This window comes from Nematostella vectensis, chromosome 14, assembly GCF_932526225.1.
Source record: "Nematostella vectensis chromosome 14, jaNemVect1.1, whole genome shotgun sequence".
Taxonomy (NCBI): domain Eukaryota; kingdom Metazoa; phylum Cnidaria; class Anthozoa; order Actiniaria; family Edwardsiidae; genus Nematostella; species Nematostella vectensis.
Genome location: NC_064047.1, coordinates 14161364 through 14180764, shown reverse-complemented (window position 1 = coordinate 14180764; position 19401 = coordinate 14161364). Strand labels below are relative to the sequence as shown.

Below are 19401 nucleotides of genomic sequence, written 5' to 3'. Positions count from 1 at the left end.
TTGGGGATCATTCGCGCGCCGGGTATCATTTGCGGTCCTATACAGACCTGAGTTTGAGATGTGCTCGCTAATAAACAGCGGTTGAGAGAGATTAGAGGGGATCAAAGTGGTTTCTAAAGACCACATTCTTATCACATCATCTTTAAGTTATGAATAGTAAGAGAAGATTTGAGACATTTGCGCCTATTTGGTTTGTACTTATACTGTACATCTGCTTCAAAACACTCTTTTATAATGCTGAATGGATCATAAAGATCTTTTAGATACGAGCTAAGACATAACACGAATAGCATAGGGACTTTTAGATACGAGCTAAGACATAACACGAATAGCATAGGGACTTTTAGATACGAGCTAAGACATAACACGAATAGCATAGGGACTTTTATATACGAGCTAAGACATAACACGAATAGCATAGGGACTTTTAGATACGAGCTAAGACATAACACGAATAGCATAGGGACTTTAGATACGAGCCAAGACATGACACGAATAGCATAGGGACTTTTAGATACGAGCTAAGACATAACACGAATAGCATAGGGACTTTTAGATACGAGCTAAGACATAACACGAATAGCATAGGGACTTTTATATACGAGCTAAGACATAACACGAATAGCATAGGGACTTTAGATACGAGCCAAGACATGACACGAATTGCATAGTGACTTTTAGATACGAGCTAAGACATAACACGAATAGCATAGGGACTTTTTGATACGAGCTAAGACATAACACGAATAGCATAGGGACTTTTAGATACGAGCTAAGACATAACACGAATAGCATAGTGACTTTTAGATACGAGCTAAGACATAACACGAATAGAATAGGGACTTGGAAGGGCTAATTGTATTATTGACGCTAAGAGTGTCCATTTTGAGCGATGTTTTAGGAAACAAAACTCCTTAAAGAAAACTTGGAGTAAGATGTCGCCTGGACGCGGAAGTTAAAACACAAAGGTAACACAGGTTTTCGCGTTCTCAGGTTCTCTAAGCGGCCAGCTATAGAAACATAATGCACGTTTATAAGCTAAATGAAAACATACTTAATATACTTATCTGATACAGACGCAACCAGTCTATTCTGGACCTATGAATTCAGAAAACTAACCTTACGTCACAAATCATTACGTTTAATTGATTATTCTGCACGTCTAGCGGCGTTTCTATATTAGTCGTTATTTAGCCTCATATGTAAAATGCAAAAATACCGTTAAAATGGCGAATAGTGACCGTGGTGTGAATTAACTAACGTTTGAGGCCCTCCCCCAAATCGCAGCTCAAAATACGTAACCCTCCCCCCCAAACATACCAGCACTCCCCCCACCCCCCGTTAAATAATTACTCTTCCCTACAAATAAAACTGTATGGGACAAGTTAAGTTGTGTCTTGGGCATGTTTTCGATAAAAAGTGGTTTGATTTTGGGATATCTTGATATACTAAATAAAGTAACAACTTTATTCACTGACAAAAGTGTCAATCTTCTAGCACGGCACACGTCTCGATAATAGGGACTCTCTTAAACGGGGTCAACAATTCACCGGAAGAAACTTTCACTCAGACCAACCATCACTATTATTCTCCCAATGACGAAGGCAGGGCCCTCTGAATGGTCGATGTCCGATATTCTCTCATAATAATGGCAACGCTTGTATGATAAACCACTACAAATACCACAGAAAAGACATAACTCCAGGAAAATTTCACTACACAAAAATGCGATACCCGAATTCTATACCCCAAAATACGTGACTTATTACCCCCCTCACAAGTGTTATAATGCCATAACGAGGAGACTGTGCATACAAGAATAGGAGGCTACATACATGCAACTTTATTTGTCCACAAATTTCTATACATTTCAATAGGTATATTACATTATACATGTATATGATGTAATAAAAAATAATATAAAAGGTGACGAGTGCCCATGGTTAAAATGCTTAACCAGAGTCACCATTCAGGCCCTAAGGGAGTGTCATCCCTCAAGACTCAGGATACCTTAATTTAAGGTCCCCAATTGATTGTCATATAATCCCCCCTTACCCTCAGCTTAATTATTGAACAGACTTCTCCCCTAAACTATTTCACAATCTTGTATATCTTAAAGCCTCGCTTTAAATGGCTTATTACAGCAGTAATCCGTCACAGATTTTGAACATCAAAAATGCATTGTTTTTGAAAGCCAGTTTAATTAATCAAAACTTGTAAGCTGCACTGGTGTTATAGAATCCTGAACTAAGCTCGAGATGTACACACACACTTCAAATAAGGCTGAACTAAAGAATCCTTGTGCCCGCGTTGGCTCATGGGTATCAAAAAAATGAGCAAATTCAAATTTAAAACTGTTTTTTTTCATCTTTTTTTGTGCTTTTTACCACTTGCACTGGGGTTTTCATAACATGTAGTTTTGTGATTTACATGCTACCCATGATGCATTCGCGGGTCACAACACATGTATTTCCACGATACATCCTAATTCAAAATCAGTAATTTCATGACACAGTACCAACTAACAAATATTTATACATCTTTATGTCTATTGTCACTTTACAGGCGTTCAAAGCTGTATTCAGTCCACCACCTCGTGAAACACCTCCATTTCGTCGGGTGTGAATGTGTATTTGCCAGCAAAGACGTCACACGGGCCATCAGATGTGGCGCCCTGGGGACGAGCGTACGTGCTTGGCTCCGTACAGGACACTTTATTACCCCCCGCGTTGTCAGTGATCAACAGGTCACAATCACCACCAAACACCGGACCACCAAACACCGGACCGCAACTTGTGTGGTCATAAATGGCATATTCATCTGGCGGGTCCCTCAATGGCAACTTTTCAGGGCGGTAGCCATTCTTGTTACACAGCGTGAACAAGAATGACCTGCTGGAGGACTGGCATTCTCGGTCACTCACTTTGAAGAACATAAAACAAAATGCGTCATTTTTATAATAAAAACTAGAATAAATACGACAAAAATTGTGTTTTGGTATATCATAACAGCTGAACTCGTATAATTTAAATTCTCAAATGTCAGAATTGTCACTTTTCGTTAGTATGACCAAATAATAATAATAAAAAAATAGTAAAGAAGCTTCCATGCATTCATGAATTGTGTCTTTTCCAGTTAAGATCTGCTTCTTGCGACCCGCGGGGTTTCCACCCTCCAGATATCGGCACTGAAAAATATTACTTCCCGGCTTGCAGAAATGTCCAATTTTTTCATAAAGATGGGGGAGGGGAGGGGGGAGATAGCTCTTTTAGAGGATAGAAAATAAGTTAAAGTAAATCTTATAACCCCCATCCCATTTAAGCCCCTGTCTATAATAATTAAGCCACCACCCCTGCCTGACTTTGGTTTTGTTTTTTTGTACAAAGGAAGTAATATAAATACTTATTAATAGCATCTAAGACTTTATAGGAACCAAAATACCTAGTGTAGGATCTGAAAAAAAAAATGAAATAAGTCCCCTGTGTAACCAAGCAGGTTTCTTCGGCACTAAAAAGGAAATAAGCGACAGGGGCCTATCAGAGATTTTTCGATGATTTATTAGAGGCCGTTTTCGTAGCCTACCTGTAGGCTTTGATAGTTTTTCCGGCACAAAAACCCCAAAAACACAAAGTTCGAGGCGGCCGGATTATGCGAGCTCGAAATATAAATATTATTATATAAATAGTAATTCATATCTTTTGATAAATAAGATACTAGTTATCATAATATTATTATATTAAACTACAAAACTATTTTGTCGCGTGATATACCTAGGGACATTAATCTCTTACTCACAACCCTTAAATGGAGCTTCAATGGAGCCTGTCGGGAATGTAATTACAGTCACAACAAGGGTGAAAAGAATTATCTGCGAAATTCTTCATAGGTAAAAAAGCAAAAAGAATCATAAAACTATTGAGATGATTAACAGTAATGATACAAAACTCCCTGCTTTTCTATGAATTAATATCTGAGGCAATTCAACAGTAGGCAAATAACAGAATTACTAGAAAAATAAATTTGCCAAGATATCAGAAATTCTTCTAAATTGCTCGATTTTAATAACCTTTACTTCTAGTATTGTCCAAGGACAAATCTAGTTAGTAAATTGCTCGATTTTAATAACCTTTACAGCTAGTATTGTCCGAAGACAATTCTAGTTAGTTTGAAAACATCTCCCTGCACCAAACAGCAAAATTTAACGGGTTCACCTTACGTGTTGCAATGAAAGGGGCTAACAAACTATTTTTTATTTGTCCATCCGATCCTTTTATCAGAAGATATGCGTAATTACATATTTGATGGAAGGGGGAGGAAAAAGTAACAAGTATTGTCTGCCAGAGAAGGAACCCTACCACCGTCCTACTTGTATTCGGTTCATAAGATGATGTATTGCAAACGGGCTTTGTCGAGTTCATATAAAAAAAGGACATCGTGACCGTCCACGGGAAAACGTACACTAAGGTTTTCAAACTCGTGGGCACGTGCACGGGCACACGCCGTTTAAACGGATTTTTTCCGTGACCACGTTACTTTTTTCCGTTGACACCGATTTTTTTCCTGTGGCCACGGAAGGAAAAGCCGTGGGCACGCGGTAAAAAAGGACGTTAAAAAGAATTTGAAAGGCCGTTGACACGGCTGTCAAGATTCCGTGTCTACGAATCAAGCACACGGATCGCGAGTCGTGAATGTTGAACTATTTGATTGAATCTTCCGATTTAAGTAAAAGTCGTTTTCACAACTTTGAGTCGTTGTGGTGGTTACGGCTTGATGTTAGGTAAACAATAAACACCGAAATCGGTATCAAACATTCACTGATCGTGGCCGCTCTAGTGAAATGGCACAGAAATAAATGAGAAATACTTATTCCTTATAATATGTGGGTTAATTTGGTGTGTGTTATGTAGCGATAACACGTAAATACAGGACGAGAGTTTTGTTATGAACTAGTCGCGGTTTCGGCTTCTTGTTAGAGAAAAAAAGAAACTCCGTTGGTATCAGACATTCGCTGATCATGACCGTTTTTGTGGAATCTTACAGAATTCATAATTCCTCATATTCCTCATAATTCGAGGATTTATTTGATGTGTGTTATTTGCGAATATGTACGATAATGCGTAAATAAGTTTTTTTATTAGACAAACTAGAAGCTCCGAAGTCGGTATCAAAGGTTTACTGATTATGGCCGCTCTAGTGAAATCGTACAGAAATAAATCAGAAATACTTATTCCTCAAAATTCGAGGATTTATTTTATGTGTGCTATATGTGTATATGTAAGATTGCGTAAATAAGGGCGAAAGTTGTGTCATCAACTAGTGGCGATTTCAGCTTGTTTTTAGACAAACAAGAAACTCCGAAGTCGGTATTTTTTAGCACTTTCGCGCACTTTTCGAACATTTTGTCGCTTGTTTCGTCTTCGTTGTTGATCATAGTTTTTCTTGTTTGATTTGATACTCGAGATGTTTGGAGTTAAATACTTCGATATCGATAAACTAAGCTTTCTTATCAAGTATGCTCACTACTCTACGGCAATCGACGTGTTTATCTATGGAAGGAAGAGGAGGAACGGAGATAAACAGCGACAAAGATTTGGCTGTAGTTTTAAATTGATGTTTACTCACTTCCCGCGATTTAAGGGAGTAATGCATGGTCAAACATAACGCGGAGGATCCCGAGAACGTAATCATTAAACAGTTTCGGAGTTTAATGATAAAAGACTTAGAATTTTAAGCAGTTTAAGAGTTAAATGATGAATAAAAATCCTTATTGACCTTCATTCAAAATCTTTGCGGCCTATCATCCGATGTCCACGACGTACACTCGATTGTCTGCAATCCTCCATACGACTTTGAAAGCCGTGAACTTAAGTCTTCTCTACAGTTTAAAAAAATACTGAAAGTCGTGGGCTAAGATTGTGCAACCCGTGTCCACGTAAAGAATATCCGTAGACACGGGAAAAAAATCCGTTTAATATCCGTTTGTTTTTGGCGCTTACACGGAAAACCTAAGTGTACGTTTTCCCAGGGACGGTCACTCATGAGATGTCATCCTCCATCTCTTCCTAAGATTTACAAAAAGTAACGACACAGTTGAGGTAATGGACAAAAATAGGGCAAATGTTTTCTTTGTACAATAATGATAGGAAGTCCCGACCCTCACCCTGCTACGGCCCTTCTCGTATTCGTTAGTATACTCACTTGTCCACGCTACGTCAGAGTAGCCACCAAACACGTATCGGCCCCCAACGCTCACGAGTACGATGTTCGGCGCTTTGCCGTTGCATTTTTCATGGAAGGTCCTGGCAGCCCATCCATCTCTTTTTGCAGAGAAACATCTGACCCAGCGACTTTTCGGACTCTGCTGCACGGGCTGCAGGAATCCCAAGAGATCTCGGAGGTACTCTGGACCTTTGCCGCTGAGGATGGCGGACTTCTCAAAAACTGCAACGGAATTACACCATCCAGAGATATTATAGATAAAGGCTTGTACTTCATGGTATGTCCATATTGTATCCTTCTCCTCGTATTGAGCGATAACGAATTGGAAAACTAATCTTATGAAATACTTGCCTCGGGATAATCACGAGTATGTCTAGATAAGGAGATAAGTGTAATAAAAAGTAAAAATTTGGGGTAAACATCAATAGAAAAATACTTAAACAGGAGGCAATTCCCTAAAAATAACGATAGAGGCAAACAAGAAAGTTGTCAATGTTCTCGACGTCACGTTGGATCTCGGGAACCAATCGTCCACAGAGAAAGCAATCACCCTAACAACCTCATCAAGAACATTTCAATGCTGGTAAATAAAGGTCTCAGCGAGATCTCTTCATCTGCAGAATGCTGAACAGAGCGGTGCCGGGATACCAACATGTGCTCGACCGCAGTGGATACCAGCACCGCCTGCAGTTCCAACGCCCAAAGACCCAGCAATAGGCAGAAACTGGAAATCACCCGTAAATCTGAGCGATGCAGCTACAACTACGCACTTACAAAAAGTTTGTAAATGCGCAAAAAGGGGACCCAGAGAAACCTGGAAATAGCCTGTAAATAGTCTGCAAACCTTTGGGATGGAACTAAAGCTTCCCATTGCATAGATTTCCAGACTATTTTCAGGGTTTTCTGGCTCCCGTTTTAGCGCATGCTCTTGGCATCCCCTCTCCGAATACGGATTATTTCCAGTATATTTACAGACATTCAAAGACTTTCTGTCATTGTGAGAAGACTCTAAACAATCTACATACTATTTACAGACAAATATGGCAATTCCAGGGTTTAGAAATATATCTAGTATATATAAAGTCCAATTTTCGGTTAATTTCCCGTGTATGTACAGGCTATTTTAATACAATGAAACATGACACAGCTAAAAGAGAATTTACCTTGGCCTTTATAAACTGAGATTGTCTTTGACAAAGAATCACAATACTCCTCGTTCACGCTTTAATAAACACCATCCCCTCCATCCATTGTATGAACAGTACCGCTTTCGAACATATGCACGTGCTCGCGAAAATTGCGAACAACGCAACAGCAGCTGTTACTGTTAGAGAGGATTACAGTTATTCATAATCAGGACACAACTGTATTGGAGAATTTACCTGTATGCTCAGATTCACCAACTGAGACTTGGCTTGATACATCAACTGAGATCTTCTTTGACATGGAACTCCAATAATCCTGATCCACTACAAGACGAACTCCACCCTTCATACAAGGCTGATCCACGGGTTTCTCTGCTAGACTCGATAGCTGGGATAGCACTTCATTCCTGATGGACAAGACATCCACATCATTTGCTTCCCTGCACATTCTCTCAGCAAACTCCAAACTGCTACGAGCACTTGCAAGTCTCATGGATAGATTCTCTCTCTGGGCAGTCAGCTGCTTCTCTTGCTTCTGACAAGCTGACTCGACCTCCCCTCTAAGATAAGATCGCATCTTCTCAAGAGCCCCTATCTGCTTATCAATAAACTGATCCAGATCCCTTCTGGCCGCTCGTTTATTTTCGTCCAGATGTTGTTGAGCCTTTTCAACAAATGCCATCGCCTGTTCAATGTCGGTGAGTTTTGATGTAACTTTTTTTGCTCTTTCCAATATTTCTTCTTTCTCTCGAGCGATAACATCACTTGTGAAAAGGTAGTCATGATTTTTATGATCAACAACGGTGCAATCTCGGCAAATCACTTCCTTACAAGATTCGCAAAACAGTTTCAGCTTTTCACCCTTGTGTTTGGTGCAGTAGGAAGTTTTGCTCATTGCAAGTAACTTTCCGCTTTTGATCTCATCAAGACTGAGGATAGTATGGTGTTGCAACGGTCGAAGTCTCTTATGAGCCGAGATACACTGCTCACAGACAAAGTGATCGCACTCGTTACATCTCCCTTGGGCAGGCTCGCCACTATCACACATTTGACAAACAGTTTTCTTCTTGGAGTCTTCAGATGTGAACAAAGGAAGAACAGAGATAATACTATTGATCATAAAGTTCACCTTCAAACTCGAAACATCAGCCGGGGAAATCTAAGAGGAAAAAAAAACAGGTTTAATAAAATTCGCATATAACCATTTAAAAATCAAAAGGGAGGACCATTTTAGATCAGCCTTATTGTGGTCTATGCTACGCTGGATTGTATTAATATAATAATTAATTCTTATCATTTAACTGTTTAATACTCATAAACTATTAAAAGAATGGATATAAATTTCTTGTGGAAAGAATTCAAGTTCACAGTGATTCGTACATATTTAGGGAAAGTTCATTTATTATCCCGAGAGGGGGGTGGGGGTTCGTGAGGATTTCGATAAAAGTAAGGAAAAAAATTAGTTGCCCCCCCCCCCCCTTCAGGTGGAACAAAATTTTCCATGCCCCCCTTATGCCCCACCCCTCGAGAAAACCCGAAGAAAGAAGGAGCAAAGAAGGGAACAGCAACGCCAATGTTGAAGGAACGCGAGCAAGGAATTCGCTGAAAACATTAATTCGGAAAAAGTGAAGGCACTCAATTTCTCAAATGTGCGACTAAATACAGGTTGTCAACCTGATAAGGGTTGTTGCTATAATTGACACAGAAGAAGCAAAAAGGCTTTTTGTTCTTCTCCACGCGAGAAAAGCGCAGCAGGAGAAAAAAAAAAAAAAAAGAAAGAGAGAGAGAGGAAGACAGCTTGTAGCATTAGAGCGTTTTGGTAATGATTTCAAATATGGAACATAAGCATATAGCGGAAACCATGAATAAAAAAGGTGTATACAGGTTTACATAGCATCGATGAAACGTAGTTTAATACATATCCTTGACTCCTGGATTGTGCATGCCAAATAACTGGCCGCAAACTGAGACTCTTTGAAGCAAGAAGTCTGATTTGACACTTGGTCAAATTATTTAGAAGGGACAACACTCAAAGAAATCAGTGACCCCCCTTAAAATCCACACATATTCGACACCTCCACCTTTAGACCTCAGAAATTTCTCAAGGCCCCCCCACAGTATCCTCACGCCCCACCCCTCCCTCGGGATAATAAATGAACTTTCCCTTAGTTCTCAATTGAAAAGCACTATGTTGTTTAAATCAATTTGTTTGTTGCAGCAAAACGTTTGTTACACAAGTTGTGCCAAGGTCATTTAACTAATGGATGTATTTTATGACAGATTACCTTGAATTCCGCCTTACAGAGGGGGCACACAAGTTTTCCTCTCCCTTCAGAGTGCACTGCCAGCTCTTCCAGGCAGTGCCGACAAAATGAGTGGAAGCAAGGGAGCACTCTAGGATCGTTGAAGTGCTCTATACATATAGAGCACGTCACCTCATCCTCGAGGCGCCTGCTGGCAGATGTTGCCATTTCTTCAAGAAAAAACTAGAAAAGCATAAGAAAATGGTTATTCCATTGCTACTCATATCAGCCTTAAAAACACTATCAATATCCCTGAGAATTCTCTTATTTCTGTGATGATATACATAAAAAACTATGAATTATCAGCGCTGGAGAAGTTGCAGTCCAAAGCAGTTTTGGGGTAGGTATTAAATGTTTATTTTATTGTATTATTTTCGCGATTTTGGTGCAAGAAAATCAAACAAAAAAATTGGAATTAAAATGTGCTTTCATGTTCAGAACTGTAACAAACTGTAACAGAAACATGCGTGAGCTTATTAAATTTTATCGCATCCCAATTTTCATGAAACTTAACTTTCGCGTCACTTTTTTTTCACGAAATTATTAAAACCGCAAGATTAAAGTGACGCGAAGATAAAGAAGAATAAGGTATACTATACCAATTCTGCAACTGTTGGACATATATTCTACCTTATGACTAGGTGAAGTGAAGATATTAAGTTTATTTCCGAGTGGTGGAAACAATATTTTACGAGTGAGCGCAGTGAACGATCTTGTTGACAATTTTCAGCACCGGGGGGGGGATGGGGGATGGGGGAGGAGGAGGGTGTAACACACATTAGGGACCTTCCCTAATGAGTTGAATCACCCTAAATGGGAGGAGAAAAGCTGTCCTTCAACCAGTGGAATGTTTGGTAATTAACATGTCTTTCTCTCGCCGAGTGTCACAAACTGTGCGCGAAAATAAGGCCTCACGGATTTTGTGTATTTGTCAGTTTATTGGCTATGGACCCAACACTTTTAGAATACACTAACTAGAGGTCTATCACAAATCATGCATTCCGATTGGCTGAGCTACTAATGGTCTATTAGTGATAGACGATGAGTAGAGAAATTCTCGGGAAAAGGGCGGCTAAATCGCGATTTGACGAAGTTAGCGGCGACTTAAGGGACGTCCCTGCTCCAATAAACTATAAAGCAAGTCAGAAGAAAAAGTTCCAAGAAAAGGTAGAACTGGAAGACACAAATGCACACGCCAATCAATCAGGGCAAATGACAGTCGAATTTGCCATTTCGTGCATGATGTATTCCTACTAGCCAACTAGCCCGACTTTACGCTCAAATGAGCGTCTAGTTTACAATAAGTTTAAATTATGCAGAATGGAAGCCAATCAGAGTATATTTATCCAAGAAAAGAAATAAAGAAAAGCTTAATCGCTGTCTCCAAGTATTTAATGCTTCGGTTCGGCAAAAGAATGGCAAATACAATGGTTTATTTGAAAGAAACCTAAACCGTGCTGTCTAAATCGGCCTTAATTAAGCTGCTTAGTGAGGCGGCACCGAGCTTGGCTAGTCAGTAAAGGCTGACTTCGACAGCACGATTCAGTCGTATGCGACCTGTCTACGACATGTCTTAGCCCTGAATAAACACTACGACTTTTTCAGTTGAGCATCGTAGCCGAGTCGTAGGTTGATTTACACTTTACGACTCGAGTTGTAGATGTGTTGCGGGCAGTCGCATACGACTAAATCGTGCTGTTTAGATCAGCCTTAATAAATCAAGTATAGATTGCCAATTAGACATGCGAAATACAAGTCTTTGGGAAAAAAGTAGGTTAAACATAATCATTTCGAATTCCTCGAATGTTTCGTAAATCGAATCGAAAGCGGAAGTGAAACTCATTTCACGTCACCTCTTCAGCTTTAACACGCCGAAGACAAGTGAATAGATCCACTTTTAGACGCCTTACAAATAAAGGAAAAGCTAATAGCTAATATAGGGTGGAAAACGCGATATAAATACCTGTTTCTTGTCGAAATCTTCTCAGACGAATCTCAACTTACAATGGAAGCGTCTGATCAACCCTTCGGGAAAGACGCAAAGGAATCTAGACCCTAGTCCCCCACGCAGTCACTCAGAACGCCCCCTGTCACGCAAGGCGAGCTCAGCAGTCACATGCGGAACCAAACAAAACAGAAGCAAACAGCGGTGACTTTGATCGCGAAGAATTCTGCACCTCAGATAAGGCTCAATATTTTCTAGTCTTCCTAGACTCGATTATTTAGCTCAGTTGAAATTGGACTCAGGCGCATTACGAGACACAGATCCCCCAGAGGTCAGAGCGGTCGCGTGATGCTTGAACAGGCCCTACACAAGCCCCTTGAGCCTGAATTATTCTATTTTCTAATACTATATGGTTGCCAGGGCGCTAAGACAAGCATCTGTCTATGGTTGCCAAGGCGCTAAAAAGACGAGCATTAAGGGATATGGTTGCCAGGTGCTCATTATTAATAAGTGAACCTTTTGAGTCTTTATTGAAAATACCATCGGATTTTTATATCAAAGACGGTCCCTCTGTTTAATCACCGCCATTTCCCTTTTTTTTGCAGTTCTACATCCGCTTGGACATGAAAGCGCAGCGTTTCTGAATATATTTTGAAGTTTTATCTGTAGATAGCACAAATCAAACTCAAATAAAGGGGAAGCTTTTGAGCCATTGCATTAAGTGGCAGCGTGATTGGCCTTCTCTAACATGAACCTTAATATCTTCAAGGTGTTCAACTTCTTAAACAAGAGATGTGAGCGTGCCCTTCTCATGAGACGCAACCCCCGTGAGGTGACCTGGACTGTTCTGTATCGCCGCATGCACAAGAAAGGCACCCAGGAGGAAGTGTCCAAGAAGCGCACCCGCCGTAATATCAAGTTCCAGAGGTCTGTACAGGGTGCGTCTCTTGACAACATCCTCGCCAAGAGAAACCAGAAGCCTGAGGTCCGCAAGGCGCAGAGAGAGCAAGCTATCAGGTGACTAGGTTAACCATGTTTACCCATGTTTAAGGCATATTTTGCTGTGAACTTAACTCACTATGTGTTCTTATCACATCTTATAAATGGAAGATGGAAGATGTATAGCTGATACTGATATTAATAACACAAATTCAATAGAACCTCAGGAAAACAATAGGCAAAACTTGTGTACCAAACAATTTTTTTTCTTTTATATAGCAATTTAAAGGTATAGCTTTAGAAATATGTTAAACTCTAATTAATGCTGTAATCAGCTCAATAAGAAAACAGGAAAACAGTCTTTAAAGTTAAAATTGAATTTCTTCCAGGAAAAAAAATAAAAAAAAGCTTTTAAGCTTCAATAATGCTCTACTCTGTCGATACAAATATTTCACTCAATGTTTAAATGCCAAAGTGTGTGCATTTTGTCATGTTTTAAAGAATGCAATGCATTATGGGCTAAGGTCATGCTTTTGGACAGTGTTCTTTGTAAATATAGACCAGAAATAGTTCGAATAGCACACGTTCACAGCTAGGCCAATTCTACTGTTTCTTTTGGATTTCGATTGTAAGGGATATCTCCGTTCTGATGACATGCACGCTTTTTCTAGCACTTTATTAAACACATAAAACAAAGATGCAAAGGAATAAGCAGAAACATACCTTGATCAGGCTATTTTAGGAGCAATAATTGGGAACATGCTTGTGTTGTATCGTGATTGTGTACGGGGCCATGCGGTGTCTAGCTACATAGTATCTTATTTCAGTATCTCAAGTTAATGCTTTTGGGGCAAAACTATCTACTCTACACTGAGTGTCTATCTTTGTGTTTGTTTGGAGACCCAGCATTTCTGTGATGTCTTATTCATACTGGTTGAGACAAGTCTATGATAAAATCTAATCCAACTGAGAAATGTAGGTTATAGGTTGTTTATTCGATTGTGTATGCTTTTATCATATTGCTGATTCTGCTTGTTATTGCTTACAGGGCAGCTAAAGAGAAGCTGAGAGCAAAGGCAGCTACTAAGAAGGTAACTACAGGGGTCATTTGTGTCACATGTGCTATGTACCCCTTGTATACACCATGTGCCCACACCCTAATCTGTGTACCCTGTATATCCCACCCAGTTATGCACCCTTCACGCCCACCCCACGATGTGTGCCCTCTATACACATATTTCAAATAACGTTGCACTCGAGAACCCATGTGTGGTAACCTGCGGTGGTTCATGGGAAACGCATAGATGACTGAATATTGTATCTGAACGCCATGTGAGTTTTCATGATAAAGTAAACAAGAATTCTACAGCTTTTGAAACCTCAATTTTCATTTTATTTATGTTTCTTTGCATATTTACTTGATACCCAGGAAGCACTGTGGGTTACAATACACAGATTCTCCTAGTGCAACCTTATTTGAAATAGGTGTACACCACCCAGCTTTACACCCTTCATAAACCCGACAATATGTACCTTGTAGACATCCACAACTTTGCACCCTTTGCCAACACCCAAATCTGTGTACTCTGTATACACCCCATAGCTTTGCACCCTTGGTACACACCCAAATCTGTCTACTCTGTATACACCCCATAGCTTTGCACCCTTGGTACACACCCAAATCTGTCTACCCTGTATACACACCATAGCTTTGCACCCTTGGTACACACCCAAATCTGTGTACCCGTATACACCCCATAGCTTTACACCCTAGGTACACACCCAAATCTGTCTACCCTGTATACACCCCATAGCTTTGCACCCTTGGTACACACCCAAATCTGTCTACCCTGTATAACCCCATAGCTTTACACCCTTGGTACACACCCAAATCTGTCTACCCTGTATAAACCCCATAGCTTTGCACCCTTGGTACACACCCAAATCTGTCTACCCTGTATACACCCCATAGCTTTGCACCCTTGGTACACACCCAAATTTGTCTACCTTGTATACACCCCATAGCTTTGCACCCTTGGTACACACCCAAATCTGTCTACCCAGTATACACCCCATAGCTTTGCACCCTTGGTACACACCCAAATCTGTCTACCCTGTATCCACCCCATAGCTTTGCACCCTTGGTACACACCCAAATCTGTCTACCCAGTATACACCCCATAGCTTTGCACCCTTGGTACACACCCAAATCTGTCTACCCTGTATACACCCCATAGCTTTGCACCCTTGGTACACACCCAAATCTGTCTACCCAGTATACACCCCATAGCTTTGCACCCTTGGTACACACCCAAATCTGTCTACCCTGTATACACCCCATAACTTTGCACCCTTGGTACACACCCAAATCTGTCTACCCAGTATACACCCCATAGCTTTGCACCCTTGGTACACACCGAAATCTGTCTACCCGGTATAAACACATAGCTTTGCACCCTTGTTACACACCCAAATCTGTCTACCCTGTATACACCCCATAGTTTTGCACCCTTGGTACACACCCAAATCCGTCTATCATGTATACACCCCATAGCTTTGCACCCTTGGTACACACCCAAATCTGTCTACTCTGTATACACCCCATAGCTTTGCACCCTTGGTACACACCCAAATCTGTGTACCCGTATACACCCCATAGCTTTACACCCTAGGTACACACCCAAATCTGTCTACCCTGTATGCACCCCATAGCTTTGCACCCTTGGTACACACCCAAATCTGTCTACCCTGTATAACCCCATAGCTTTACACCCTTGGTACACACCCAAATCTGTCTACCCTGTATAAACCCCATAGCTTTGCACCCTTGGTACACACCCAAATCTGTCTACTCTGTATACACCCCATAGCTTTGCACCCTTGGTACACACCCAAATCTGTGTACCCTGTATACACCCCATAGTTTTGCACCCTTGGTACACACCCAAATCTGTCTACCCGGTATACACCCCATAGCTTTGCACCCTTGGTACACACAAAAATCTGTCTACCCTGTATACACCCCATAGCTTTGCACCCTTGGTACACACCCAAATCTGTCTACCCGGTATACACACATAGCTTTGCACCCTTGGTACACACCCAAATCTGTCTACCCTGTATACACCCCATAGCTTTGCACCCTTGGTACACACCCAAATCTGTCTACCCTGTATACACCCCATAGCTTTGCACCCTTGGTACACACCCAAATCTGTCTATCATGTATACACCCCATAGCTTTGCACCCTTGGTACACACCCAAATCTGTCTACTCTGTATACACCCCATAGCTTTGCACCCTTGGTACACACCCAAATCTGTGTACCCTGTATACACCCCATAGTTTTGCACCCTTGGTACACACCCAAATCTGTCTACCCGGTATACACACATAGCTTTGCACCCTTGGTACACACCCAAATCTGTCTACCCTTTATACACCCCATAGCTTTGCACCCTTGGTACACACCCAAATCTGTCTACCCTGTATACACCCCATAGCTTTGCACCCTTGGTACACACCCAAATCTGTGTAATAATAATAATGAGTTTAATTCAACCTTTCGCAGTATAGACTGGATTACAGGTGAGTCAGAGATACAAGTAAGCAATACAATTAAAGTACAATTAATCAAATGTAATTAGCATATTTAACAGTAACAAACTCGTTGAAACGACTCGTATTAGTATGCCTCTGATAAGATTTAGATTTAGATCTGAGATTATAACCTGGATCATGCGTAATGCGACGCCCTTTAATGATAGCAAAAAGAGGATTCTCTAGTTTGATTCTGTATACACCCCATAGCTTTGCACCCTTGGTACACACCCAAATCTGTCTACTCTGTATACACCCCATAGCTTTGCACCCTTGGTACACGCCCAAATCTGTGTACCCTGTATACACCCCATAGCTTTGCACCCTTGGTACACACACAAATCTGTCTACCCAGTATACACCCCATAGCTTTGCACCCTTGGTACACACCCAAATCTGTCTACCCTGTATACACCCAATAACTTTGCACCCTTGGTACACACCCAAATCTTTCTACCCAGTATACACCCCATAACTTTGCACCCTTGATACACACCCAAATCTGTCTACCCAGCATACATCCCATAGCTTTGCACCCTTGGTACACACCCAAAGCTGTCTACCCTATATACACCCCATAGCTTTGCACCCTTGGTACACACCCAAATCTGTCTACCCAGTATACACCCCATAGCTTTGCACCCTTGGTACACACCCAAATCTGTCTACCCAGTATACACCCCATAGCTTTGCACCCTTGGTACACACCCAAATCTGTCTACCCAGTATACACCCCATAGCTTTGCACCCTTGGTACACACCCAAATCTGTCTACCCAGTATACACCCCATAGCTTTGCACCCTTGGTACACACCCAAATCTTTCGACCCAGTATACACCCCATAGCTTTGCACCCTTGGTACACACCCAAATCTGTCTACTCTGTATACACCCCATAGCTTTGCACCCTTGGTACACGCCCAAATCTGTGTACCCTGTATACACCCCATAGCTTTGCACCCTTGGTACACACCCAAATCTGTCTACCCAGTATACACCCCATAGCTTTACACCCTTGGTACACACCCAAATCTGTCTACCCTGTATACACCCAATAACTTTGCACCCTTGGTACACACCCAAATCTTTCTACCCAGTATACACCCCATAACTTTGCACCCTTGGTACACACCCAAATCTGTCTACTCTGTATACACCCCATAGCTTTGCACCCTTGGTACACGCCCAAATCTGTGTACCCTGTATACACCCCATAGCTTTGCACCCTTGGTACACACACAAATCTGTCTACCCAGTATACACCCCATAGCTTTGCACCCTTGGTACACACCCAAATCTGTCTACCCTGTATACACCCAATAACTTTGCACCCTTGGTACACACCCAAATCTTTCTACCCAGTATACACCCCATAACTTTGCACCCTTGATACACACCCAAATCTGTCTACCCAGCATACATCCCATAGCTTTGCACCCTTGGTACACACCCAAAGCTGTCTACCCTATATACACCCCATAGCTTTGCACCCTTGGTACACACCCAAATCTGTCTACCCAGTATACACCCCATAGCTTTGCACCCTTGGTACACACCCAAATCTGTCTACCCAGTATACACCCCATAGCTTTGCACCCTTGGTACACACCCAAATCTGTCTACCCAGTATACACCCCATAGCTTTGCACCCTTGGTACACACCCAAATCTGTCTACCCAGTATACACCCCATAGCTTTGCACCCTTGGTACACACCCAAATCTTTCGACCCAGTATACACCCCATAGCTTTGCACCCTTGGTACACACCCAAATCTGTCTACTCTGTATACACCCCATAGCTTTGCACCCTTGGTACACGCCCAAATCTGTGTACCCTGTATACACCCCATAGCTTTGCACCCTTGGTACACACCCAAATCTGTCTACCCAGTATACACCCCATAGCTTTACACCCTTGGTACACACCCAAATCTGTCTACCCTGTATACACCCAATAACTTTGCACCCTTGGTACACACCCAAATCTTTCTACCCAGTATACACCCCATAACTTTGCACCCTTGGTACACACCCAAATCTGTCTACCCAGTATACACCCCATAGCTTTGCACCCTTGGTACACACCCAAAGCTGTCTACCCTATATACACCCCATAGCTTTGCACCCTTGGTACACACCCAAATCTGTCTACCCAGTATACACCCCATAGCTTTGCACCCTTGGTACACACCCAAAGCTGTGTACCCCATATATACCCCTACACTGCACACCTGCTTTAGACCCGATCTTGTGCATATGTTTGTCAGTGTCGTGTTTCTGTGATAAATTATCATTGCCTACATTGTTTGAGGGTTACTTATTGATGAAGACATGATGTTCTGAGAAACAAACACAAACACAAGCACTATTTTCACCTGTGAAAAGATGATTCTACAATCTAGGTCAAACTAAGTTGAACCCCTCTCCCCTTCTGAATATTGGAGCATATGTACTTGATCATCTGACTGCAAGGGCATTTAAAGCTAAAGAAACACTTTTAACCAGTATTAGATGGGGGAGAAGGAGGAAATGTGTTACTCAGCCAAGTTTCCATTTTTTTTGTGGATTGCAGGATACGTTTTTATTGAGGATATTAATACGAGACACCTCCGTACGTACATTCTCTATTAGAAGTTCTACTAAAACTTTAGTATTCCGCAAAAAAGTGACAGATTTAGGTATGTATGCTTGCTTTTGGGGTCCTGTTGTATTTATAAACCTTTTGACTCCTTTGCAGCAATAACTGCCCAACCCGCTGCCCAACGACAGAAGGCTCAGAAGAATGTCAAGCAGATGGCTGCCAAGCCTCGTGTGGGAGGCAAGCGATAAGCTTGGCACTGCTCTGTAAATTACCCTAATAAAACTCTGCTCAAAATTTTGTTCATCTTTTGATGATTCTTTGCTTATTTGGCGTTTTTTTTTCGCTCAATATAGAACAAGAAGCTGTTAAAATGTTTACAATGTATAGAGCACCAATGTTCCAGCAGTTTTTATAAAGTCTCTTTAAGGTATTTGCCTAAGCTAGCATTCACATCCACACCGATTCAAATGTTTTTTAGGAGTTCTATTTTGAAATTCCGGAAAAAAAAGAAAACAGACCAAAATCTTCACGCTACAAAGACCGATTTCTCATAAAAATGCTCTTGGCAGAGAGAGAAGTTAGCACAGACTGAGAAAGGGGATTTATTTTAATATCTTTTAACATAGTTACGATAAAATTGTGGTAATTTCAACGAACGATTCCAAAT

General features: G+C 41.3%; 2 protein-coding genes and 1 long non-coding RNA gene across 4 annotated transcripts; 2 read left to right on the top strand and 1 right to left on the bottom strand.

Moving 5' to 3' along the window:
* Positions 1-1820: 1820 nt before the first annotated feature.
* Positions 1821-11769, bottom strand: LOC5503652 (tripartite motif-containing protein 45). Of its 2 annotated transcripts, XM_001624618.3 has the most exons (5): positions 11631-11769; positions 9650-9850; positions 7602-8523; positions 6199-6441; positions 1821-2922 (listed from the first exon to the last, which is right to left on the bottom strand). In XM_001624618.3, the coding sequence occupies exons 2-5, from the start codon at positions 9833-9835 to the stop codon at positions 2582-2584; spliced, it is 1692 nt and encodes a 563-aa protein (XP_001624668.2). In that variant the 5' UTR covers positions 9836-9850; positions 11631-11769; the 3' UTR covers positions 1821-2581. The 2 variants fall into 2 exon arrangements, with proteins under 2 accessions (XP_001624668.2, XP_032227838.1); XM_032371947.2 differs by lacking the exon at positions 9650-9850 and having other exon boundaries at positions 11631-11705.
* Positions 11770-12006: 237 nt separating this feature from the next.
* On the top strand, positions 12007-12649 carry LOC125559886 (60S ribosomal protein L24-like). The gene is made up of 2 exons (XM_048722059.1): positions 12007-12105; positions 12382-12649. Exons 1-2 carry the CDS (start codon positions 12022-12024, stop codon positions 12631-12633), a joined length of 336 nt encoding a protein of 111 aa, XP_048578016.1. The 5' UTR covers positions 12007-12021; the 3' UTR covers positions 12634-12649.
* Positions 12650-13349: 700 nt separating this feature from the next.
* LOC116615464 lies at positions 13350-19028 on the top strand. Its single transcript, XR_007306580.1, has 3 exons — positions 13350-13526; positions 13600-13642; positions 18891-19028. It is a non-coding gene; the product is annotated as an uncharacterized LOC116615464 (long non-coding RNA).
* Positions 19029-19401: the final 373 nt, after the last annotated feature.